Below are 28,000 nucleotides of genomic sequence, written 5' to 3' on the forward strand. Positions count from 1 at the left end.
TGGTGGTTCCTTAAAAAGCCAAACACAGGACTGTCATATGACCCAGATATTCTACTTCTGGTACATATATGAATGAATTAAAGAAGGACCTGAACAGATAGTATATCAATGTTCACTGCAGCATTATTCATCACAATGGTCCAAAGGTGAGAACAACCCAAGGGTCACTGACAGGAATGGATAAACAATATGTGGTATATAGACATACAATGGAGTATTATTCAAGCATGATAAAGAGTGGAGGTCAGACACATACTACAACCTGGATGAATCTTGAAGACAGATGAAATAAATCAAGTCAAAAAAGGACAAAAAGCATATGATTCCACTTACCGGAGGTCCCTAGAACAGGCAAATTCAGAGAGACAGAAAGCAAATTAGTGGTTACTGGGAGATGGGAGAAGGAGGGAATGAGGAGTTATTATTAATGGGTATAGAGTTTCTCTTTGGAAAGATGAAAGTTTTGTAAAGAGTTGTGATGGCTGCACAATAGTGTGAATGTAATTAAAGTCACCAAATTCTACCCTTAAAAATAGCTAAAATGGCAAATTTTATCTGACACATATTTTATAATAAAGAATTTCAAAAGGTGGGGCGCTGGAGTGGCTCACTTAGTTGAACATCTGACTCTTGATTTCTCCTCAGGTCATGATCTCACAGTTCATGAGTCTGATGTCGGGCTCTGTGCTGGCAGCGTGGACCCTGATCGGGATTTTTCTCTCTCCCTCTCTCTCTGCCCCTTCCCTGCTCATGCTCATGCTCACTCTCTCTTTCTCAAAATAAATAAACTTTAAAAAAATTTTTTGAGGGGTGCCTGGGTGGCTCAGTTGGTTAAGCGTCTGACTTCGGCTCAGGTCATGATCTCACAGTTTGTGAGTTCGAGCCCCTCGTCGGGCTCTGTGCTGACAGCTCAGAGCCTGGAGCCTGCTTTGGATTCTGTGTCTTCCCTTACCTCTGCTCCTCCCCTGCTCAGGCTCTGTCTCTATCTCTCAGTAATGAATAAACGTTTAAAAAAAATTTTTTTTTAAATAAATAAATAAATAAACAATTTTTTTGAAAAGGCAACTAGACATACACTATGGGCACCTGAGGTGACAAACAGAACAAAATCCCTACCTGCACTCTTCTCTGCCTGTGTATGAAAGTGAAATTCCATCCAAGCCCCAAGGGAACCAATCTTAAGCAACTTTAACAAGATGACAAACGTAAACAAAAATTCACTTGGTGACTTCCACAGTATTTCTAATTAAATGTGAAGGTCCAAAGAAAACGAGTCAGTGAACCAATTTCCAGCCTTCTAGGGTTCCTCAGGTTCTTGCACCCCCTCTGCTGCTGGGAAGTGAGAACATTCTGTATTTTCCTCTCTGGTAATGACATTACAAAAGGGCATAAGACATTGTTTAAGCAATCAAAATTTTCTATCTGAATACAATGTTTATTATATCATTTTCTTTTAAACTTACAAGTACAAAAATTACCTTCCTGTTTCACTCTCTTCCATCAGTATAACAAAACAGGTGTTCCTTAAGCCCAAATTCTCAATGGACAGAATGAGTTCACTACCTGCAGAAACCTTCTCCCCCACCTCAAAACCCAACAATATGGTTATCTACTTCTCCTGCTTTGTAATCAGTTCTTACAGTTAGTATGTACAGTGATGATGTTACTTATACTGGTCTAAAGTTATGGGAAAATGAGCTTTACACAACAAATCGAAAAAGAAGCAAAGGCCACCAAATGTGATATGGTCAGAGGAATGGTCTTGAAATCATATAAAACAAAAATTACCTTGGGGTTTTCTGCAAACTTCTTCTTGGCCACTTTCCTAAGGCTTTCCTCAATCCCCTTTCTAGATTTTGCTAGTATGTCCTCTGTCTGGTCCACCAACATTACCGTGTGGCCAGTTGCTGCAGCAACCTAGAGCAAAAAAAGAAAGAAAACATAAAAGAATAAAAATAGTAGAGTTTCATATTCCATATGAACTCTGCCACCATTCCATTCAAAATACCAAGTAAACGTAATAATAAGCCAGTATCAACTAAACACATACCTCTTGCCAGGCACTGCTCTAAAGCCTTTATGTGGACGGACAAATTCTCAAAACCACCTTATAAGAAGTATGTGCACTGTCACACAACAGGTAGGCAGCAGAGCTGGGATCTGAATCAAGGCTCTGAAGGCCACACTCTCATCACCTCCCTGAACAGTACTGTCCAACAGGGAGCCACTAGCCACATGTGGTATTTAACTGAAATGGACTAAAGTTCAAAATTCAGTTCCTCAGTTGCACTAGCCGTATTCCATGTGCTCAAGAGCCCACTCACAGAGCGCTTACTCCCCATCCACCATCTTTTTTCCTTAAAATTGGAGCATATCCTGTGTAGCTTGACCACTTAGCTCATCTCTTCTGCGTCCTTAGCTCAGTAACAGGAAGACTTGAATAACTGTAGCAAAAAGTTTCCAAGGGCTATTTAGTGACATGGTTCCCATGAAAGTAGGTCTTTGGTGGTCAGCCAACTTAGGAGGGCAATTCCCCTCCCTGCCCCATCCCACCTTGGCTAAGTCCTGAGGGCACTTAGCCAAGTGCCCTGCTGCTCAAAGTGTGAGTGAAGTTTGAGTGAAGCTGCTCAAAGTTCACCTGGAGCCAGCTTCGTTCAGCTATATTCAGTGATGAGTCAATCCCAATTTCATCATAATTTGCCAACAGCTTTGGCAAGGACTGTGGAACAGGTAGTGTGGCTAAAAATAGGTCATTGGGTCACATTACAGGTAGGCATTGTACTCAGTTCAAGCCATAAGTAAGAGGACCATGGCCTATAACACAAATATAAATAATACAGGACACCAGCACAACTGACATGCCCCTCAGGGTCTGAGAAGACCCCTGCAGGGCCACTGCTTTAGAACTTCTGTAGGCCAACAGTGAGTAGGAGAGGGACAGGTTAGCTGAAATGAACCTGCCCAGAGATGACAGGAAGAAACAGTTCTAAACTACCATCATGATGTGAGATTTTTTTAAACTAGGCAAGTAAAAATTCAAAGCTGAAAACCAGAGAGGAAAAGTAACAGAAAAGCAAAACTCAAAGGCAAAGAGGTTCAAATCCCTGAGCCAAGATTTCCTAAGAACACTTATAAAAATTATAAGACAGGTTTTAAATGGAAGTTAATTACAATAGCACCTACATTCTCTTCCTGGGAAAGCTTCATAAAGGGGCTGCAAGTCTGAGCCTGTGGGACCTGTAGGCAGGCAGCATCAGTACTGCCCTGCCCCAGAGCATGCCTGGGAACCAAGAAAAGAAAATGCTGCCAGGACAGGAAGGTCTAACAACCATAGCTGGGTAGTGGTGGTAATGAGAATTACCTTGATAAAAGGACAGAGGCAAGCGGTGAACTTGCCCTATTGGCAGAAACACAAGCTGCAGGCAGGCAGCATGGCCAAAGCAAAACAACGTCCGGAAAGCAAAACCCCCATCAATCCAGAGGAGGGTTTCTCTCTAAATAACAGCAGACCCAGGCTCATCTTGCCAACACCTCAAATCACGTGACACAAATTTGAACATCTAATAGATTCAGAGCAAAAAAAGCAAAAGCAAATTTAGACACAGTGCAGAAAAGGCAACACAGCAGGCCTGGGACTGTTACCTTTAGAAATGCCCTTGGCTGGCACCTGGAAACTTAGATTTGGAGGGTTCCCATCCTTCCCAGAGAAGAATGGTTCTCTGTGCCTAAACTGCTTATGCATTGTGGTTTTTGCTGCACACCTGCTTTCTTTCTGGGGGTCAGGAATTTTGGTATGTGCCAGGCAGAGGGTGCCTATGCGAACAGCCCCAATAAAGACCAAAGGCCCTGGGTCTCCAATGAGCATCCCTGGTCAACATTCCATATGTGCCGTCACAACTTATTCCTGGAGGAACTGTGTGTGTCCTGTGCGACTCCACTGGGAGAGGACTCTGGAAGCTTGCCCCTGTTTTCCGCCAGACTTTGTCCCACACATCTTTTCCCTCTGCTGTTTCTGTTTTGTATCCTCTTGCTGTAATAAATGGTAGCCATGAGTATAACTATACGCTGGGTCCTGTGCCTAAATCACCAAAGCTGGAGGAGTGGGGACATTTGGTGGAGAATCATGACACAGAAACTAAGAAAATAAATCTCAAATTCCAGATGCAGCTGGTGATGAAATTAAACTAGTTGGAGACAGACAACCCTGCGAAGCAACAGCTGAGGGAGGTGTGACGACCAGCGATGGGACACCTCACCTGCAAGGTGGAGGCAAGCAGAGGTGCTGGCTTAGGGACCTCCCATTTTTGTTCCAGCTCCTCTGAGAGTCCCTCTGGAATGACACAAGTGATCTTCACTTTGTCCCTCTTAACCTCTGACCTAGGTCATCCTTTGACTAGGACAGAAAGGATTCCTCAGATTTCTACATGACTAGGTCCCAGTCCACTTCCCCTCCTTTTTCTCCAGCAGGCATCGCTCAAGTTTTTTTGCTCCTCAAGGAGTTGGAGAAGAAAATTCAAGTACATCTGGCACAAGATAGTACCAAAGCTGAAGGAAAGAGAGATAAAGAAAATGAGGGCAGTGTCCTTCTGCTCAGGGACTTTATAATCACACTGAGAATACATGGGGGGGAAAAAACTAAATATATAAGGCTCCATATATGGGAAGTCAAATAAAATAAAAACTGCCATAGTGAAGAATCCTTTCAGGCATCTGAACTCAGAAGGCTGGATAAGAGGAGGACATCCAGAATGGGCCAAGAATAAAGGATTAACCATGAAGAGGTGTGGGGGAAGGGGACAGGGAAGGAACAAATAAGAGGTGATTTCACACCTTTTCTCTAGAAACCCATTTTCAAAGTTGTTATACTCATGTTTGATTTGACAGTCATGGGGAATTTTTTGTTACAGAGCAGATAAGCCACAATGCTTTCCTTATACACTTAACCCCTGAACAACTTGGGGTTAGGTGTGCTGACCCCCTACACCATTGCAAATCCACATACAACTTATGGCTCCCCAAAACTTAACTATTAAGCCTACTGTTGACCAGAGGCCTTACTAATAACAATCAATTAAAAAATATTTTTGCGGGGCACCTGGGTGGCTCAGTTGGTTAAGCGTCCGACTTCGGCTCAGGTCATGATCTCACGGTCCGTGGGTTCGAGCCCCGCATCGGGCTCTGTGCTGACAGCTCAGAGCCTGGAGCCTGTTTCAGATTCTGTGTCTCCCTCTTTCTCTGACCCTCCCCTGTTCATGCTCTCTCTCTGTCTCAAAAATAAATAAATGTTAAAAAAAAAATTACAAAAAAATATTTTTGCATGTTTTATGTATTATATACCATATTCTTACAGTAAAGCAAGCTAAAGAAAATGTTAAGAAAATCTTAAAGAAGAGGGAATACATTTACAATATTGTAAAAAATCCATGTATAAGTGGATCTACATAGTTTAGACCCATGTTGTTCAAGGATCAATTATAATTATTTTGTTTAAACTGCAAGCAGAACCAAACCCGGAGAGGAAAGTGCCCTCAAATATTCAAGTAAACCAAAGCCACATGCATTATAAAAACACTAAAATTCAACCAGGAAAAACCATGGCCAGAAAAGCATTTTCAGCCTGTATGCTGACCCTCCTCTTATCCTAAGTCCTCTGATTAACTCCTCCAGCCACTCCCTCTTCTGTCCTCCCACAACCCCACCCCCGCAAGAAGACACTGAGCAGGTGGGTCCCTGCCTTGCCTCATCCTGAATGAGCACACTAGAGACAACGTGTGTGTAGACACTGGCCAAAAACAGCTATTAAATCAAGACTCTCCAGGCAATGTTCCGGGAGAGCAAAGTGCACATGTCAAATGATCACGTCAAAGTGAGCGTGTTAAAGACATTTGTTTATTTTCCCTCTCAACCAGAAGATGCAGGAGGTGCAAGGAGGGGACAAACCTAACAGAGAGGAAGAAGACAGATCTTTCCCAGTGTGTTACTGATCACATTTTTGCTCTGCAACATTTCCCTTAGCTCCACAGTGCCTCATTGGTCTGAAAAAGGCTCAATTTTTTCTCTCTTACTCAAATGACTGGAACATTTTCTAGGATTTTGGACTCTCCAAAGTGCCTATACCAGTATTTCTGGTCTAGTAAGAAGGCAACAATTGTATACTCTAAATAGTTATTCCTGACAGTTTTGTTTGTTTTTGTTTTTGTAAACATTTTCTACTTCAGCTTTTCTTTTCTTGATTAATTCATAAAACTTCAGGAAAATATGAAGGAAATCTTATGGTGTAGACACAGGTAGAAAGGACATTCCTATTTAAAATTTTTTTTAATGTTTATTTACTTTAGAGAGAGAGATAGAGAGAAGGAGGGAGGGAGGGTGAGGGAGCACAAAGGGGGTAGGGGCAGAGAGAGAGGGAGACACAGAATCTGAAGCAGGCTCCAGGCTGTAAGCTGTCAGCACAGAGCTTCACGCGGGGCTCAAACCCATGAACTGCAAGATATGACTTGAGCCAAAGTAGGATGCTCAACCGACTGAACTACCCAGGCTCCCCAGGACATCCCTATTTAAAACCAAAGTGGATATGGCTAAGTTTGAATGGAGAAAATACAGGCAAAACAGAGAAAATTAAATTCTCTGTGAAGTATTTTCCATTTTATGAAGAAGCTCTTTGGTGCAGGTCACAATTTATTACGGATAGAACGGATGAACTTTATAGCATCACTTCAAGTGATTTCAGGTTACAGCAATATTTTCATTCTATCTACCCACAGACAGCAACCCAACCTGATGTTCAAGTTTCCTGCAGTCATTTCTTGCAGACATATTCCAGGGACATCAGGTCAGCAACATCTTGAGGACAACTTCATGTCCTATTTGTCTTTGCAAACCTAAGCACATGGCCCATAGTTAGCACTCAATGCTTACTTAGTAAATAAATAAACAAACAAACAAAACACAACTAGCTCATTGCCTGGCACGTATTAGATGCTTTCCACAGGATGAGTCCAATGTTCTTTTACTATATTAATCTACTCCAAATGGGATTGGTATTCCTTTCCTACTGCTATGTGTCTGAACTGTCCAGCACTGAGATGGACTCAGGATCAAGCAGTCTGTCTCTTGCCCCCATGCATTCCATGTCAGACCTGAGAGCTGCATGACTCTTACCCCAGACTGGCTCTATAAGCTGAGACCGTCGTAAGCATGGCTACACAGCCACAGGCCACTTAATAAAGGTCAGCTTATTTCTTTCTAAATTATTAATGCACTTGTCTTATTTCTCCTATGAGATCCCTGAGAGCTAGGAGTGCTTACAGAAGTAACAGTCTCTATCCACAATTATCAGAAAGAACACAAACCCTTAAAAAAAGGAAGAAAAAAAAGCAACAAATGCAGCAAAATTAAGAGCCACAATGTACTGAGCACTTACTATGTACCAGGCACATACTCTGCATTTTCCAAGACTATTTCTGATCAATCCAAAAACTTTGTTAAAGTAGACATCAACCCTGTTTTGCAAATGAAGAAAAGGAATTAGAGAGAGCAATATCACTCAGCTGTTAAGCTGTGAAGCCAGAGGTCGAATTCCAAGGCTGCCTGGCCCCAGAACTTTTCTTGTAATCTAGTTAGAGGAGTCCAAGGAATGCTGCCTTATTTGCTGAGACAACCAGCTTTCAAGATACAAAAATAATAAAATATCATTTTACAAAAAGTTCATGCTATTGACTTTTTTGTATTCTCTTTCCCTCATGCCTTCCTTAGTAACTATTATGGACTTGGTGACATCCACAAAAATTCCTATTAAATAATGTGTCAGTTCTTCTCCAAACTGGAGTCCTAATACACTTGAACAGTTCTTACGAAATTGGAAGGACCATTCCATTTCATAGATAAGGTAAACTGGGGCTTAAAGAGGTTTGGCAACTTGTGTATTTCCCATGGTTAGGGTTAGCAAGTGGTATAATAACAACAGAAGCAGCCTTCAGTTCAATCGTATCACAGTCATGGTCACAGCAAAAAGGACTTGATAAACAAGAACATCTATCCAGTTAAATGACAGCTTCCATGTGAGCATTAAAGCCTCAAAAGACACCTGAAACAGCCTGTGTTTCTAGAATAGGAGTTCTCAAAGTATGGGTCCTGGGCCAGCAGCATCAACATCAGCTGGGAACTTGTTAGAAATGCAAATTCTCAGTCCGCCTGAGTGTCTCAGTTGGTTAAACATCTGGCTCTTGGTTTCAGCTCAGGTCATGATCTCATGGTTCTTGAGTCTGAGCCCCAAGTTGGGCTCCACTGCTGACAGCGTGGGGCCTGCTTGGGATCCTCTCTCTCCCTCTTGCTCTGACCCTCCCCTGGTCGCTCTCTCAAAATAAATAAACTTAAAAAAAAAAAAAAAAAAAAAAAGAAACGAAACGAAAATTCTCAGACTCCACTCCCAACCCAATAAATCAGAAACTATGGATTGGGTCAGAATTTTAACAAAGCCTTCCTAGTGATTCAGATGTTCTACAGTCTGTGCTCAAATCTGGTTGCAGATTAGAATCAGGTGGGGGACATTTAAATCAACCAATGTCCAACTCTCACCTGCAGATTCTGTGATTTAGTCTGAAGGCACTGGCATTTAAAAAAACACCCCCAGATGATTCTAATGTGCAGTCCAAGAACCAAAGCATCACTCTAAAATAAAGAACCTGTCAGCCCTGATCCCTATCCCCACCCCATCCCAGCCCTCCTGGGTTGCCAACTATCTCCTCAAGCCACTGAGAGCCCAGCAAATCTCTGTCCCTAAATCAGTAGGGTTTCTAGGTCTTCCTATTGCCCTGTCCCTGAGAAAGTTCTAAATGTTATCTAGAACATACTATCTGAAAGACTCCTCTCCTCTAACTTCTCCCCAAATTCCTCAAGGAAAAGTCAGGCTCCACCAAGCTCCTACTTCTGCCCAGGACTCTTGAATATCAGGGTATTGCTACATTTCCCCTAAACAGAACTTGCTTCTTAATTCCTTTCTTGAAGGTCAAGCCCCACACCCCTGTTTCCTGATTATGTTCCAGTACCTTCCCTTGAAATGGCTCTCTTGTAGTATTGATCTGTGGCCACATATGCATCCACACTGATCTTTGATGACTGCTGGTTCCTGGCTAACCCCCAACATTCTTAACCTAGTTGCTCCCTTTCTTCTCCACAGGCAGCAGTGCCAGGGTAAAATCCTGAGTTCCCTAGAGAAGAAATCCCTTGAAAAAGTCCACAGCAAACAGAAACCAGAGGCCACAGAGGTTTGCTGTCCCTAGTAACAACTACAGTTTAGAGTACTTCGTATGTGCCAGATATCAGGCCTATCTCATTTAATTTTATTTAACCAATTCTCAAGTATCAAATGCCCATTTTAATAAAGTGTCACCTATGGTTCTGTAGTTTATTCTCTTGACAATTATGAGATTAAAACCTACAGTAAAAGAGCATATATGATTATTTTTGACATTTGGAACAGGAAAACACATTATGTGGTTACCACTATTCCTACAGCTAATTACTGACCCCAAGAGAGGATCCATGTAACACAAGTATCTACAATATAAGTATTGTGCTAAGCACTGAAAGGCTCAGTTCTTCAGTATCCAGAGCTGTTATATCTTTACCAAATGCCTGTAATTGTTCCATTCTCCCACTTCTTTCTTCAATTTATAGCAAAAGGTTCTTGGAGAAGGCACTGTGTCTTCCCTTGACACGAATGATATTACAAACACAAGTGTACATACTGGCACTGATGTATCAGATCTTATCAGTGATACAATAAACATTCATATCATCCAGAAGATGTTTAAAATTCAAGATCATCAATGACAGGAAAACACATAATTTTTAAATTTCCTATAGAACTTTCAGATCCTCACAATAAGCTTTCATAAAGACCCTAGTTTGAAAAGCAATGACCTCATCTAACCTTTATGGTAACCATAAAATGAAATATTAAAGAAGGTGTATCCAAAAAAAAGTATCAGAAAGAAGAAGAAGAAGAAGAAGAAGAAGAAGAAGAAGAAGACGACGACATCGTCATCACACATTTAAACTGAAACACAGCATTGACACTTAGTTCAACAACATTCCTCTTTCAGTCCCACATAACAAACCAGTGTAGGGCCAGATGTTTCCACAGCAAAAGCCTCCCAACAGAGTTTCCCCCTTTCAAGCTCATCTCTTGCAACCTTAACAGAGGTTTGTTTCATTTTCTTAAAGTGCAAAAGTCTCCACGGGTTCATGGTGGTTGGGGAGGAAGGAACATGTCTAAACAAGTCTAAAACTATAAAACTCGTAACTCCTAAGGCCATCCCACACAGTTTCTTTAGCTGCTTCTTTTTGACCTTAAAATCTCTTTCCCATCTAACTTCTATCAGTCTTGTAAGATTCATTCCTAATTGCTGCTGAGGCCCACTTCTCTCCTATGATAGATATGGTGGTTCATGGTTATGACTTTCTAGTTACTCCTCCCCAATGAAATCCTGAGTCCTTCAAGAAGTTAGGTTTTCATTCATGGCTTTCATTTACACTCTGCTTTGAAGGCTAAGAACAGAACAAGACTGCTGTGTTGTTCTGGGAAGCCAAATAATTGTACAGTAAAACCCTGGTTTGTGAGCATAATTCATTCCGAAAACATGCTTGTAATCCACAGCACTTGTATATCAAAGTGTATTTCCCCTAAGAAATAATGGAAAGTTAGATGATTTGTTCTACAACCTAAAACTACTCATATAAAAATGATTACAATACTGTAATAGAATACAAAATAATAAAGAAGAAAATACAAAATATAAAGAAAAATAAATTAACCTGCACTTACCTTTGAAAACCTTTGTGGCTGGTGCGAGGGAGACAAGAGAGGAGGGTTATTGTGTAAGACGACTTTCACTCTCACTAAAGGAATCACTGCTATCTATTGGCTCAATGGAATCTTTTTCTTTTCGTGCAATTTTAACAAGGAACCTATCCAAGGACACTTGCTTTTGCCTCCTTTTGAGGATTTCGCGGAAATGTGACATTACATTGTCGTTAAACAGATTCATCACTCACACTGCTACAGCCTTATTCCAGTGGTGCTTTTCTACAAAATTTTGCACAATTTCCCACATTTTAAACATCTCCCTAATCTCATTTGAAGTGAGGGATCCCCCTACCTTTATCTCCTTCTCCTCTGCAGATGAGATGCAGACACAGACTTCCTATAAAATCTTGCAATTTCGGCCACTCACATACTTCATTCATAATTCTCAACGATTTCCTTCTTAACTTCCACCATAATCATCTCCTTCTTACCACTTTTCAACCTTTTTCTGCATGAGGGCCATTGTATACACTCGCACAGATATTGACTACAGTACAGTATCAATAGACTCTTGTCATATGCTGTTAACTGGCAATAAGGCAGCAGAGAAAAGAGTCTGTATCTGCAGACAGGCTGACCTAGAATGAGGCAAAGCATTCCTATGCTTACTCGTGTATGGAAAAGCAAAGGACTGTCCATAGGTGCTTTGAAGTGACAAAAAACACACTAGTGCCAGTTGTGGGCACCCTCCAACATTCTGAAAAATCACAGATTTCTGCCAAACACCATGGCCTGAGACCGAGCATCTGAGCATGCGAGACCATCACCCACAATCCCTCAGTGAGAGAAGAACTACTGGCTCAGTTGTGATCATGTGACATTCGGTGTCATGTACTACTCATATTACAAGACACTGCTTGTTTATAAAGTTAAATTTATTAGAAATGTTTGCTCTTGGGTGTTATACATAGGGAATGAATCACTGGAATCTACTCCCAAAATCATTATTGCACTATATGCTAGTTTGGATGTAAATTAAAAAATAAAAATTAATTAATTAATTAATTAAAATTAAAATTAAAAAAAAAAAATGTTTGCTCATCTTGTGGAACACTCGCAGAACAAGTTACTCACAATCCAAGGTTTTAATGTACTGGGGTATACAAACAATATGGATAGCAGGGAAACCTTTGAACAGTCTGGGTGAAAAATACAGAGATTATTAGAAAATGCTTTCCACCGAATGATCAAAGGTCACAGACAAAATACTTGGTTTCTGAGGGTGAGCATTTTTGATCCCATCCCCAATACCTGAGCTCCCCTATGGAGAGGAGAACTACCGTTTAGAGTACATGCTGGCTATGGCTACATCTCCACGTTCACTCCTTCAAATGACTACTGCCTACTACTGACTCAACATCTATGTCATCCATGCCTCTTTCAGGCTCTGGAATAAGGTAGTGAATAAAACAAGTCCCCTGCTCTCAGGGAGCTTTCACTCCTCATAAATTACCCAATTTCATCTTCATAATAGCCTTTGGGGTAAGTATTATAACTATAAGAAAACTGAAGGTCTGAAGGGGACTAGGATTTGAAGGTAAGCTGTCCACATCTGGAGCTCACGTGCTGGCTATTCGTGACCCAAAAGGCACTGCTGGGTCCAAGGGGAACAGTCAAGACCTTTCTGAGCTGAGCAAGGACCAGCCCATCTGGAGCTCAGCTACCAGATGTGAGATGGGAAACATTCCATGACCTCTGTGGGCCGTCTCCTTATCTAGAAAAAAAAAAAAAATGGGGCAATAGGGTTGTTGAGAGGATTAAATGAGTTAATATATGCTAAACACTGAAAATGGTGCCTGGAATATCACAAGAGCTGATTATTTTTATTCTAGGCAGCTCCCTTCCTCCTTCTTCAAGGGTCTGAGGCCTAATACTGGATCCAGGTACAGCCTCCTAAGGTAAATTATTTTATTTTGCTTTTGTTCTTATGCCTTTTTTTTTTTTTTTTTTAAGTTTATTTATTTGAGAGAGAAAGAGAGCACCAGCAGGGTAGGGGCAGAGAGAGAGAGGTAGAGAGAGAAAACCTCCATGAGCTGTCAGCACAGAGCCCGAGGTGTGGCTAGAACTCACAAACCAAGAGATCATGACCTGAGCCATAGTCAAGAGTTGGACGCTTACCAACTAAGCCACTCAGGCATCCTGGTTCTTAAACCTTCTGATCCCAAGATTTGTTCCTTTCTATGTCCTTCCTTTTTTTACAAACAGACTGGGATCTCTCTTCATTTAAAAAGAAAGTAAGAGGGGTGCCTGGGTGGCTCAGTCAGTTAAGCGTCTGACTTTGGCTCAGGTCATGATCTCCCAGGTCCATGAGTTCAAGACCCATGTCGGGCTCTGTGCTGACAGCTTGCAGCCTGGAGCTGCTTCAGATTCTGTGTCTTCCTCTCTCTCTGCCCCTCCCCACTTCACACTCTGTCCCTCTTTCTCAAAAATAAATAAACATTTAAAAAACTTGAAGAAAATTTAAAAAAAAAAACCAAAAAAACAAAAAAAAGAAAAAGTTGGGGAGGGGGGACCTTCAAACTTCCTTAACCGCCTAAAGCTGGCCTTCACTTCACTACCAATTACTGGGTGGCAGAATAGTATGTGGAACACAACTTCTAGAATCAGACTTTAAACCCTGGCTTAGCCACTGGACTGCAGGACTTTGAGCAAGTTATGCAGCCTCTCTATCTATGGTTTCCTGATCTGTTACAAGAGATAACCAGTACCCTTCTCGTTGGATTGCTGTGAATGCATCTGAAGTGTCCAGACCAAGGCCAGGCTCACAGAAGGTTCAATGATGCTTGCTAACTGCCACTCTGGTCACCACCCTCAGTGCTTCCACTTTCACCCCCGCTATGCAATTCTTAAACACTAGCAACACCTCCTTAAACACTTAAATACTTCCTCCACCACAACTGCTGTATAACTTATCTGTGGGCTTCTAACTGCTAAAGGCAATGCCTCTTCTTCAGCTTTATCTTCTACTTTTCCAAAGCCCTGCACACTGCCAACTAGGGCTTAATTTTTAAACTGTCTCCAATTTCTTACCTCTATTTCTTATCTCTGTTCCTCTTAGCCATATTGACTTCTCTCAATCTTTCAGCCTCTAAACAAAGGTTTAAACCTTTGTTTAAACAAATCCTTCAAGATTCTGCTTTCAATATTCTTTTTGTCTCTGTATCTTTTCCTTCTGGACTCTCAATCATTCTCATAATTCCAACTATGCCTAAAACGAACACCTTCCATCCTTAGTCATCATCTTGATGTCCTACAGTCATCGTCCTGACCCTAAATCCAGTTCTCTTTGAACTTCATTAATGGTATCACTATTCTGAGAGTCTCAATTTGCTGGACAACACCTTTTTCTTAATCTCAACCTTTAATTACAGTCTTAAAAAATTCTACCCATTCTTCAAGGCCCACTTCAAATGTTACCCTCTCCATGAAGCCTTTTTCCAAACGAATGTGCTCTTTTTTTCTGTTTTGAAACCACAGAGCTAGACTTTTGCTGGTCTTATTATGGCACTTTATAACAAAGTAAACTGTGTCATTTGGATCTTTGTTTAGCAATTTCTGCCTGTAGACTTAAATTCCTTATGGCAGAAACTCTTTTGGGCTTTGTACCTTCTAGTACTTATCATATGCCTTGTACACAGTGTCTATCCCATAAGTAATTGCTAAATACGAAATGCTCTGGAGTATAGTAACCAGGGCCTGTACTCTACCCCAGGCACACCATACTTCCTCCTTCTCTGAACTATTTCATGGCTTCACGCCCCTGCCCAGGTGGTTCCCCCTACGAGGAAGCCCCTTCTCCCTCATTGCTGCTTGGGGGACTCCAATAACCTTCAACACAGAGGCTATTTCTCCTTTAGTGAAACCTCCCCAATCTCTAACAGAGGTGGTCACTTCTTGGTACCTCTACTGATTTACAGATACAAAAAAAAATCTTCCATATAGGACTCCAAATACTGAAAGAAAAAGTACAGAGCTGGTGTGAACCACCAGCTGTCAATGGCTGCTCACTTATGTAATGGTAGCTCAATCACCAGGTTATAAACACAACAGATAAATCAAAAACAAATTGGTCACAGGCTATTTTATGTTGTAAAAATCTCGCGTATTTCAGAATAATAGTCATTAACCCATCAATAGACAGGAGAAATTCCAGATGTGAAAGAGATAAATTAGATATGGAAATGTTGAGTAACACCAACTTTTAATGATGAACTCAAGAAAATACCTAGAGACCTTTCCAAAAGAGCTGTTGCATCATCCACTTCAGAGTCTGAATTTGCTGTTCACACAAATACCAATACAGGGTGGTTCTGGCACACTCCCATCTGCAGTCCAACCAGAATTTCCAGTAAATATGAATTTCATATATGTAGTGCAGGGGCACCTAGGGGGCTCAATCGGTTAAGCATCCAACTTTGAATATGAGCCCCATGTCAGGTTCTCCGCTGTCAGCATGAAGTCTGCTTCAGAACCTCCGTTCCCTCTCTCTGCCCCTCCCCACTTGCACCCTCTCTCTCTCTCAAATAAATAAACTTAAAAATATATGTATGTAGTGCAATATATACATATGCCTTTTTTTACATATACTTTTTAAATTTCCCTTTTTCCTTACTGTAGAAGATGTATCCTATAGGTCAGATCATATCTTAACATATTTAAAAGTCTTACTGAAGACATTTAAACCACCAAAACTTTCGTATGTATCAGGTCACATCCCAGATGACAGGCAATCTGTCTGCCTTTATTAGTTAGTTGTTCATGCTTATATTTCTTTCTCTGGACAATGAGCTACCCAAAAGCAGCAAGCACACATCACCTTTTACCCACCCCAATATCCAGCACATGCAAGACACTTAATATTTGTGAGAGGTGCCTGGGTGGCTCAGTCGGTTGAGCGTCTGACTTCAGCTCAGGTCATGATCTCACAGTCTGTGGGTTCGAGCCCTGCGTCAGGCTCTGTGCACAGCTCGGAGCCTGGAGCCTGCTTCAGATTCTGTGTCTCCCTCTCTCTCTGCCCCTCCCCTGCTCATGCTCTGTCTCTTGTCTCAAAAATAAATAAAAACATTTTTAAAAATTATGAAAAGAACACATGAACGAATAATAAATGTATTTCTAAAAAGGCCCAGTTTGCAAATCATTTTAGGACTAAGTTCTCAAGAAGTCATGACTATACAGAATAGCTAAAATTAACAACACAGGAAACAACAGGTGTTGGCAAGGATGTGGAGAAAGGGGAACCCTCTTACACTCTTGGTAGGAATGCAACTTGGTGCAGACACTCTGGAAAAGCGTATGGAAGTTCTTCAAAAAATTAAAAATAGAGCTACCCTACGATCCAGCACTTGCACTACAAGGCATTTACCCAAAGGATACAAAAATATTGATTCAAAAGGATAAATGCACCCTTATGTTTACAGTAGCAGTATCAACAATAGCCAAATTACGGAATGAGCCCATGTGTCCACCGACTGATGAATGGATAAAGAAGTGGTGGTGGTGTGTGTGTGTATGTGTGTATCTCTCTCTCTCTCTCTCTCTCTCTCTCTCTACACACACACACACACACACACATACATACAATGGAACATTACTCAGCCATTAAAAAAAAAAATGAATGAAATCTTACCACTTGCAATGATGTGGACAGAGCTAGAGAGTATTATGCTAAAGAAAATGAGTCCGTCAGAGAAAGACAAATGCTATGTGATTTCACTCATATATGGAATTTAAGAAACAAAACAGACGAACATGGGGGTTGAGAGAAAGAGAAGCAAACCAGGAAAAAGACTCTTAACTATACAGAACAAACTGAGAGTTACTGAAGGGGAGATGGGGGCAGAGGGGGGAGGATGGGCTAGATGGGTGATGGGCATTGAGGAGGGCACTTGTGGTGAACACTGGGTGCTATATGTAAGTGATAAATCACTAAATTCTGCACCTGAAACTAATATTAAACTGTATGTTAACTAAGTAAAATTTAATAAAGACTTAAAAAATTAAAAAAAAAATTTTTTTTTCAACTTTTTTTTTTTTTATTTATTTTTGGGACAGAGAGAGACAGAGCATGAACGGGGGAGGGGCCGAGAGAGAGGGAGACACAGAATCGGAAACAGGCTCCAGGCTCCAAGCCATCAGCCCAGAGCCTGACGCGGGGCTCGAACCCACGGACCACGAGATCGTGACCTGGCTGAAGTCGGACGCTTAACCGACTGCGCCACCCAGGTGCCCCAAGACTTAAAAAATTTTTAAAAAAGAAGTCATGATTATAACTAGAAACTACAACAAATTTTACATAACCTTCAAGATATTTTAGAATTACAAAAAAATCACATTACTTTGAAAGGGATAGTAACAACAACAACAAGAGCTAACTAATAACCAGTCTTTTGGTCAGTTGCCAAGTGGAAAAAAATGCTACGAGTCTGTTATTTTGGCAAACAGACTAACTGTTTTCTGGCACTGCTGGTTAAGATGCCAGGCAAAAGGGGAACTGAAGGGCATGTGAATGTGTCCTGTACCTTTTATCCAAGCGGCTGTGGGCAAAGCTAGAGGCATGCAAACCCTGTACTTGTGACCATCTGTGAGGGGCACACGTGTGAGCCAAGTCAAGGATGGCCACAGACACACAAGCTCACTCCCTCCAACACAGGTTTCTTCTCTATCACACTGGGGAAACTGAGGTACCTTAGCTTCTCAACTACTGCAAGATCAGAGATCAGAAATCAGAAAAGTATTTATGGTTCAGGTTTATTAGCTACAGATAAACAAAACCACGGATTTTTAGAACAGAAAGATACCCTAAATATCATTAGTGTGGTGGCTTTCAAACTTTTTTAGCCATTAAATCCTTCTTCATAGAAATGCATACAGAAGAGCAATATATAAAACAGAGGTCAGGGAAGGGATCTATTCACATCCTGATGGCTATTACAAAAGTGAAAACAAAATAAGTTATTGGCAAAAATATGGAGAAACTGGCACCCTTGCACACTGCTGATGAGAATGTAAAATGGTGTATTATGGAAATTCCTCAAAAAATTAAAAATAATTACATATTATCCAGCAATTCTATTTCTAGGTATATACTCAAAAGAACTGAAAGCAAGGACTCTTAATAATTTAGTCCTTGTTAGTCCTACGTATACACATACTCACAGCAGCATTATTCACAGTGACCAAGAAGTGGAAGCAACTCAAGTGTCCCAAGGTGGATAAATGGATAGAGAAAATGTGGTGCATACATTATTCCCCTGAAAATATCCCAATGGACTATTATTCCTTAAAAAGGAAGGAAACTCTGACACATGGTACAACATGGAGGAACCTTCAAGATGTAACATTAAGTGAAATAAGCTAGTCACAAAAGGAAGAATACAGATTCCACTTGGATGATGTGCCTAGAACAGTCAAATTCATAGAGATAGAAAGTAGAATGGTGGCTTCTAGGGGATGGAGCAGTGGGGGGAAGTCATCTTTAATGGGTACAGAATTTCAATTTTGCAAGATGCAGAGTTCTAGAGATAGATGATGGCGATGGTTTCACAATAATGTATAAACACTTAAATGCCACTGAACCGCATACAGGTCTCCCCCACTATCTGGAAGAAGACTTCTATGAAACCTTTCATAAGCCAAAATGGCATAAAGCAAAGAAGCAATTACCATTAATTTATATGGAAAATTTTTGAGCATTCCCATACCCCAAAAATAACTTCTCTTAGGCTTTTCTGATACCTTAGAACACATCTGCTAACAGATACACAAAATAAATCTAAAGCCCAAATGCTCACAGACAGAGTTCAAAGCCATGGTGGCTTGATACTGAGTGTAGTCCCCAGGGAAGGAGCCGCTCGGGGTGTGCACTGCCTCTATAATGGCTCGCTGCCCAAACAAACGCTGAACACTATTTTAGCTTTTCGCCTTTTTCCATAAAAGCAAAAATCCCCTTATGGATTTCTTTCAGTTACCAAAAACAGGTACTAATACAGATTTTTCATGAAAGCAAAGTAGCATAATGCAAACTCTTGGAAAGTGAGGGTTATCTACATTTAAAAGTGGCTAAAATGATAAATTTTATGTTATGTATATTTTGCCACAATTAAAAAAAAAAACCCTTTTATCTAATCCAACACAACACGCTAATTTTACTCAGAAAAGAAACAGAATTAAAACAGAAAAACTATTCACTTAAGATCATATATAGGCAGAAAGTATGGAAAGAGCCCAAGTGTCCAACGATGGATGAATGGATAAAGAAGATGTGGTATATATATATATAATGGAGTATTCCTCGACAATCAAAAAGAATGAAAACTTGCCATTTGCAACTATGTGGATGGAACTGGAGGGTATTTTACGCTAAGTGAAATTAGAGAAAGACAAAAGTCATATGACTTCACTCATATGAGGACTTCTTTAAGAAACAAAACAGATGAACATAAGGGAAGGGAAACAAAAATAATATAAAAATAGGGAGGGGGGGCAAAACAGAAGAGACTCATAAATATGGAGAACAAACTGAGGGTTACTGGAGGGGTTGGAGGAAGGGAGATGGGCTAAACGGGTAAGGGGCATTAAGGAATCTACTCCTAAAATCATGTTTCACTATATGCTAACTAATTTGGATGTAAATTTTAAAAAATAAAAAATAAAATTAAAAAAAAAATCATACACAGGCGGTAGTGTTCTATCTAAAATGTAATTCTGCAAAAGGTACTTCTGTCTATAATAATTACTCCATCAAACTCTTTGATGGCTCCCAGGCACCAAGGAATAAAACTTAAGTTCCTACATATAGCATGCAAAGCCTTCCAGGAGGGAGACTCGCCTCCTCTCCAGACACAATGCTCACTGAGGACTGACACTTCAACACCACCACAAGGCCTACAGCCTCCACATCTACTACTGTCTCACCTCCTGTCCTCGGCTCTGTCCATACCTTCTTCCCAGCTTCACCTCACCAAGCCCGAGTATCACACACACTAAGTACTGAGAATCACAGATACTAACTAAGATCACTTCCAGACCATACACCCCAATCTTCTTGGCCCTGGGCTAGGTGTCCCTCCTGTGTTCCTGTAATACCCCTGCACACCCTTACCCCTGTGCACCCCCCCCCCCACCACCACCACTGTGTTATGACCATTTGTTTCAGTGCTGTCTTCCCTACTTCCCTACTGCAGGCTTCTGACAAAATGTCATCTGTCTCTGTCCACTATGCACCAGATCCCAGCACAGATCCCTGGCTGTGGGGCCCCCAGGAAATACTGACCAAACATATATGGCTGGTAGGAAAGCCAAGATGAGATTAGATCTCCTGAAGGTCCAGGGTTCTTTTCATCCATGTAGCTGAGGGCCCCCCTGCCCCGACAATGTGAAAAGAATTACATTACTGAGGGCTCAAAACCACACTCATTCTTCTTGAATTATGCAACAATACCACCCAAATTATCCCCAACTCTATGAGGAGACAGTAGTGGACAAATGGAACACAAAAAGAAGGTCTTTTTGCCTTCCTCCCATAGACATCTGTTACTTTTACAGTAACGTTCCTGGAACTTTAATTTCAGTGACCATAATTTAAATCAACCATTGAGAACTCTTATTCTATATTACAGTACCCACCCGCTGTAAGACCTTGAGGACAACATGTAATGGGGGAAAAAATTTGAAGGCTATGTCCTCAGCTCCATGACTTCCCTAGCCTTGGTGGAAGGCAGGCTTAGCCAGAGAGAAATATTTTTAGACAAGGGTGCTTCAGAGCTATAAAAATAGGCCAGGTGAATAGCACACTTGTCAAAGCCTCTGGAATACCCCAGCCACAGGGCCAAGTAAACATGCCAAGCAGGAGCACGCTGGATTTAAATATTTTTGCAGACATATCACCAGATTTGAAGCAGCTTCTCTGAAGCCTAACTTGAATGGTAAGTTTGTGAGAACTACGTCAACTGGTAGAGTGAGCTGCCCCATGAGCCCTACACTGCAGGAGGACTGTGTTTCATCAACATTACATTCTCTCACAAAACTATTCTGACTTCCTTCCAACTCCCAGAATAAGTGCACTGAGTTAGTGCTCATGATGCTGACTGTACCCCAGAAGCTGCTGTTCCTTTGCATCAGGGCCTGCCCTTGGGCTCATGATTTGATCCATGGAGGGAAAAAGTAATAAATCAGATGCATCTCGCAGAGCTGGCAATTCTGGGTTTATGATTATCTCCGACTGTGTAATACCTTGAACTCTGCCATCAACACAAATTGCCTTCACTAACTTCAACAATCAAAAAAAGGCATTCTATTGAGGCTTTCAACCACCACTGCCACCATAACCAGCTGGTTTGTTCTTAAAACAGTCTAATTCATTGGCTGGCTTCTTTTTATTGACTTAGACTTTTTTGCTTCAAAAAGTACTAAAAATCCAAAAAAATGTGTCTCCATTTTCAGATGAGAAATCTGTCAAATACAGACATTTTTTTTGAAAATTCAATAAGCATCTGGATTTGCTAATGCAGAGAAAATAACTCCTCTCCCAGGACTCTCTCCTCCAATCTCCCACCAATTCTGGGAAGGAGAAGGGATGAACAGACATGTCAATAGCATCAACCAACTCTTGGCTATATTTAAGTTTCCCTCCAGGATGCTGCCATGATGAACACTTTCTGAGTACAGGAGACAGTTACAAATCCAAAGTGCTCTCTAGGAAGATTAGAATGGCAATGTTTTCTAGAATGAGTAGGTTTTTGCTGAAAAGGACCAATTAAGAGGCTCCCACAATTCAGGTATAAATGCCTGGTCTAGGAATTACAAACGGGAGAGCAGGGGAAAGAATACTCCTCAGAGAGGAAAGCCTCAAAGCCTTTTGCAGCATAGAGACTCTCACCATGACCCCATCTTCAGATGTATGTGGCTGGAAGAACAACAGTGGTAATGACAGAGGGAGGAAAGTTGCAGGGAAAAGCTGGAGGGGGGAAAGGGAGGGTACATGATGAATAATTAAGTCTTGGCAAGTGAGTTTGAGTCTATTCTCTGCAGAAAGGTTGCATCAGAGCACCCAGATAGAGATCATCAGTGAGTGATTCTCTGAGTCTAGAGCTAAGGAGAGATCAAGCTGACATCCATTGACTCCAGACACCCACAAAGGATCCCCTTGCCCATGCAGGCCACATTTCTCTCCACAAGACAGCAGAGTCCAGAGGTGCAGGCAGAACTGTGGTTATCTCGGCTTCAGGGATCAAACATCTTCAAAGACAGTTAAGAGAATCTAGATGTAAAGAAGTCATCACCAGATTGATCTGACAAATCTCCATGAAAGCAACTAACATTTCCTGAGCAGTTACCATTGAACTTGCTAGCAGGTCTCTTAAGCACTTTGCCCATTGAGCTCTCCCAGTGCTATGAGGCAAGTATCCTTGTTCACAGATAAGGAAACAGGCAGAGAGGGGTTAAGTGAGTCGCCCAAAGTTTCTACAGCACAGACAGGTAGGGCTGGCCACCAAGCCCCAGACGGCACTTCATACTCTGCTCACTTTCAAGTGTCAGACTACCACTCATCAGAAACTACTGCATTGTTAGTATAACCCAGGGAGACAGGATAGAGAGCAGCAGTATTATCTCCCTGTGGTCCCAGGAGAGCTAGGCAGTGAGGGGTGTGCCCAAGGCAGATTTGGAAAAAAGACATAAGTGGGAGAAAAGAAATTTAGAAACTCAAGCAAGGGGGCTTAATCAGTGAGACTATCTAGGAACATGACAAAGAAAATCCAAAACCTGACTGAGGTGCCATTTCTGCTCTACAATGTCCAAACATATTCTTTGACATTCTTTTTTGACTGTATGACCCACCTCTTCTACAGTATCTCCAGCCCCACCCCAAGTTCAATGACTAATACGCTGACAGGGGATGGTTTTGTTGTTCCAGTACATCATAAAGATCAGAGAAGAGCCCAGTAAAGAAGTGAGCAACACAGGAAATGAGGGAAGAAATGATAAATGCATCCCAAACCCTTAAGGAGGGAGCTAACACCTGGAATAAAAACTTTCCTCCCTCCATAAAGTCCACTCTGAAAGACAGCTTACAACCAGGTGACTGTGCCAGTCTCCTGTGATCCTGAAGTTTTTCCCAGACCACCGCACTGTTTTCAAGCAAAGTTCAACAGAGACATACTCACTGTAACACACAAAAAAAATAAAGCTAAACAGTACAAAGCAATTATGACCACTCTTCTATTCAGCATCAGAAAATTCAGAATTGAGGGCAGAGAGAAGAGATGGATGAACAAATTTAGCGGCTAGGGAGGAAAAAGCTTTCAGGTCCACTTGAGTCCTTACCAAGCATCACATGGTAACAGTGATGTTGGGGAAACGTTCATCTGTAGCTTAGAATGTTCTCCCCCACCCTACGCCAACTTTTTTATAACAGTCTAAGAAGCCCTCCCAGAAAAAATGTGTACTTTTTGCTTTATAAGAGGAACAACAACAACAACAACAACAACAAAATAAGAAGACTCAGGCCCCAAACCTTTCCAAACTTTATCATTTCCTCAAAGAAGTATAGTGCACTAAAAGGAAGGTTGTACCGGGAGCCCTAAGGAATCCAGCTTCTGAAATGGCCATTTCCAGGGAGCCCACTGGCTTCCCTCCAGTAACTTAATGAAAGTTAGGAGCTCTCTGGGCTCCTCGGATAAAAAAAAAAGGCAATGAACGAAGCAAGGATTCATTCTATCAACTGAAGAAATGCACAGCTAGTAGTTTTCTTTCTTTTCTCCCCTCCTTTATAGAACAAAAAACAACTTGTCCCTCATTCAAGGGTCATTTAATGTTATAAGCTTCTTTGCTGGCCTAAGTATCCGGCTAAAGATAAATTAGTAATCAGACCATTTCAGAAGTCTGTAATGGACAAACACACAAAACAAGTTAACCTTACTAAATATTAACCTGCAGTCTAAGGGATTTTTTTTTTTTTTTAATTTAGAACAAACAAAACATGACAGGTAAAGTAGATACTCTTGGAGAATACAAACGTACAAATGGCCTGTGCTCTGATCAACTGTAATGAAGCACAAACCTCACCTGTCTGAAACTGCTAAGTTGCCTGAGAAATGTGTCAGGCTCCCACAAAATCTATTTAATTTTTTTTTTTTATCCTACCCAGCATGAAGTAGAAGATGTGGCAAAATGATAAATTTTACAAAAAATTAAAACTGTAAATAGAACTACACCTTGAATAAAATTGTACTTCAGAAAGAGTTCAGGAGACTGAACACAAATGCATGGTTTAGATGCTAGTCTGGGTCGGTGTCTTCAAGGCTCCACTGAGGATTTACAGTGGGTGGGGAGAGGATACAAAGTGCCTTCTCTCTTTTCAGACATCCACGAACCAACCAACCCCAGTATCAACTGGCATTTGTCTTCAAGATTAAGCAGGTCGGAACAGAATCATGACCAATATTCTCCATCTGAATATTACAGGCCTACCTCAGCAGCAACGATCAGAGTTGTGAGTGGGTATGTGGGGAGAAGGACAAATGGACAAGGATTACTGCAATGAAGATAAAATCGTAAAGGCAGCTAACATTTTGTGAGCCCCTATTAGGTGCCAGACACTGCTGACTGCTTGACATGTACTAATTCATTCAATCCTCTCCATACTCCTCCCAGGCTAGTACTAGTCCTAGTCCTACTTTAGAGATAAGTAAACTCAGGCTGGAAGTTAAGTAACTTTTCCACATTATCACACCCAGCATATAAGTCATCCAATTCCTCATACTGAACTGGAGCCAATCTATATTCAAACACATCAAATTTTTCAGTGGCACTCAATAAGTAAAACATACTTACTCTATGCCAAAAAACATAGGTCAAAGAGCATAAAAAATGAGGTGATACTGCCTAGAACTCCATGCTACAGGGTAGAATGCAAAACCAGATGGGTGAAACCAACCAACTGGCTGACTGTGGACACAAAGATGTTCTGCGGGAAAGCATGGTTCCTTCCACAGGATTAGAGTTGTCACCTGAAGTGGCTGAGGCTCTTTTAAACCTTGTTAGGTAAGAATGGAACTACATTCCCTGTCAATGTCCACTACTTAGACTTCTGGTCTTTATCAACTTTTGGAATGACAATTTTGTTATGTTTCCAAACAGTGGGGCAAATAACTTTTTTCCCCCTTAACTTTGAAAAGGCACTCCTTGCACCAACCACTCAAGGCTTTGACCTGACCACATCAGTCATTTCTCCCCTCTCCTTTCTCAAGTGAATGCTCCATTACCATACCCATAATTCCAGGAGCCACCTCTGTGCCTTTTAATGCACATAACATGGTATCCAATAATGGAAGGAGCATTCAAAAACTGAGCAATTCAATTTTGTACAAAGGTTGAAGAGATGCTTTGTACATAGTTGCTAATCCTCTTCCACTTGCTGTCTTCAAGGTACTATCCAGAAGAGTTTGTGGACCCATGTCCAATATTGTTATTGGAGGCTTCAGGCCCTAATAACTTCTCACCAAGATGTTGTTTAAGTGTTTTTAAACCAAAACATTACTCTACATCTGCCCACAACAAACCTCACTCTCATAGCCTTGAGAGATTTAGGTGGAGCAGAGAGAATGTAAGTGTGCTCAAGCTAAACTCTCAGTATCATGCAGTATACAGCATGTGGAACTTTTAGGTTAAAGGGGCTTACTCCTCCTTACATGTAACACAGACTACACGAACACCATAACCTAGCAGCCAGGGCATCCACACAACAAAAAGGACAATGTATGTCCACAAAACATGGTCTCAGAAGAAAGAAGTGAGACTGTAAGAAGCCCGATGAATAAAAACATTAATAAAATACTAATTTTAGGAGGAAATGCAATCAATATGCTGCAAAAAATTTGCAGGGGAGAATTAAGATAGATAGTAATAATAAAATATTTAAAAAAAAAATCAAGCATGGGGTGCCTGAGTGGCTCAGTGGGTTAATCGTCTGACTTCGGCTCAACTCATGATCTCACAGTTCGTGGGTTTGAGCCCTGCATCGGGGTCTGTGCTGACAGCTTCTAGCCTGGGGCCTGCTTCGGATTCTCTGTGTCCCTCTCTCTCTCCCCTCCCCCGCTCATGCTCTGTCTCTCAAAAATAAACAAACATTAAAAAAATAACAAATAAATAAATAAATACTTAAAAAAGCAAGCATGGAAGTGTGAACTAGGTTGCAAACTGACACTGAAAAAATTAAACTTTCATGACTAGCCACCGCACTGGAATACTCCCTTAAGAAAAATTTGATAACTACCTCCCCTTCAATAATACAAGTTGCAAAGGGCTGAAATGCTAAGAATAAATCAGCTAAGATAAGAAAATCACAGTTCTCCAATACGAGCTGGAATGTAACGGCTAAAAAATAAATAAAATGCAAGTATCACAGTATCCAGGTAATCAATTGCACAACTGACCCCGTATCACAGCTCAGCCGGAGGGGCAGAGTCCTGAAGATGGACAATGAGATTAGACACGCCTCCTGGGCCCTCAGCCACTCTCTCCCTCTCCCTCTCCCTCTCCCTCTCCCTCTCCCTCTCCCACTCTCCCTAGAGCCTAAACCGCGCAGTTCGCTGCTCAAAGTGTAATCGGTCAAAGTTGTCTCGCCAATGCGCCGCAGTTGGGAAAGTCCTAGGGCCTCACAAGCTCCAATTAGGTAACTTTACAAAGTGTTACCAAAATGCTTACTATTATTATTCTTTGTAACCCACAAGCAAAGGTAACACATGGCAGGGACAAGAGGAATCATTTAAAAGAACAGAAAACAGCTCTGACAAAGACTGCAGAATTATAGAAAACTGGTAAAATCAAAACTGATCGCAGTCCAGGTCTCTGGGAGCAAATCCAGTCTACACCGAACGGCGAGCACGCATGTTATTCCGCAAAATTGTGCACATATAAATAATACTATCTGCTCTGCATAGATCGCTTCCAAAGTGCTTGCAGAAACACTTTCCACAGAGTTTTCATCCGGCCCTGGGGCGGGGCGGTGCTGGAATTTAGGGACGAGGAAACTGAGACTCCATCTGCAACTGGTTCTTTGGGGGAGTGGAGACCCAGGCCGAGACTCCAGATTTTCCAGCTACACGCGTGAGGGGCGGGGTGGAATTTCCCCGGTCTCCCGAGGACGCTGGCCTTTGGCGGAACACCCCACGCCGGGTCTCCGCGGGCCGGCGCCCGCAGGGAGCGTGCGCAGCAAATCGAGCGGGGTACGCTGCCCACCCGCCGGCTCACCTGGGCGATGCCGGCGCCCATTAGCCCACCTCCGATAACCGTCACGTGCTTGATGATGATTTTCTTCGCCGAGGCTGAGGCAGTGGATGAGGAGGACACAGAGCGCACGAACTGCCGGGTTACGAAAGCCATGCTGCAGAGACGAAGGCAAAGGCGGCAACAGAGACTACACCCGCCGAAGTTTTCCGCCGCGCGAGGACTAGCAGCGAACTGACCTCTGAGTGGGGGGAACCGAGGCCCCCCTCCGCGCCGCGCGCCCTCGCGTTCAGTGACGTAATTGACGGCGAGGCGGAGACTCGAAACGCGCCCCGCCCATTGGCCCGGGCCTGGGTTCCAGGATTGAAAGTCCGAGAGCGGCTTCCGGGCCCACGTGGGCCGCGCCTACTAGCGAGGAAGGGGGCGTGGTCGCAGCTGGGCGAGCGCGGGAGGGGGCGGCTGGGCTCGCTGCGAGGGTGCGTGCGTGGACCCTGGGTCCTCCCTCCTTGCAGGCCTGTGCCTAGACACGAGCAACTCTTGAGATCAAGCATGCCGTTGCCGTGCTAAATCCTCGTCTTTGATGCTTGTGCGTATTTCGGCGCTGAATTCATACATGGTATTTGGCTGTGGTGATTATTTTAATGCGGTGGATATTGTTTCTGCTAAAATGGAAGGAAACAACCTGCTTACACCCAAAACAAATGTCACTAGACCCATGAGTTCCAAAGATCAGGCCCACGGGAAGGAAAGGGAGTTGACCTTTAGTTACCCATGTCAACATCAGACATCTGTCAATGCAGTGCAGGTGGGCGGTTTAAGGTCAAAAGCAACCGTTGTGAAGTAACTTATCACAATAGAAAGCATGGGAAAAGAATGTCTTTCCAAATAATGGAAGATCTGATACCA

At 42.0% G+C, this 28,000-nt stretch overlaps 1 protein-coding gene across 3 annotated transcripts in view; it reads right to left on the reverse strand.

The window, feature by feature from the left end:
- The window catches only part of HADH (hydroxyacyl-CoA dehydrogenase), a 50,256-nt gene extending 22,880 nt beyond the window's left edge, over positions 1-27,376 (reverse strand). For all 3 annotated transcript variants that reach the window (XM_042935744.1, XM_042935743.1, XM_042935741.1), the window contains exons 1-2: positions 27,119-27,376; positions 1,789-1,917 (exon numbers count right to left, since the gene is read on the reverse strand). In XM_042935744.1, the coding sequence (XP_042791678.1) occupies positions 1,789-1,917; positions 27,119-27,250 (261 nt within the window). In that variant the 5' untranslated portion in view covers positions 27,251-27,376. The remainder of the gene's footprint in view (positions 1-1,788; positions 1,918-27,118) is intronic.
- Between the last annotated feature and the right edge of the window lie 624 nt (positions 27,377-28,000).

The sequence above is a fragment of the Panthera leo genome, chromosome B1 (assembly GCF_018350215.1).
Source record: "Panthera leo isolate Ple1 chromosome B1, P.leo_Ple1_pat1.1, whole genome shotgun sequence".
Lineage (NCBI taxonomy): Eukaryota > Metazoa > Chordata > Mammalia > Carnivora > Felidae > Panthera > Panthera leo.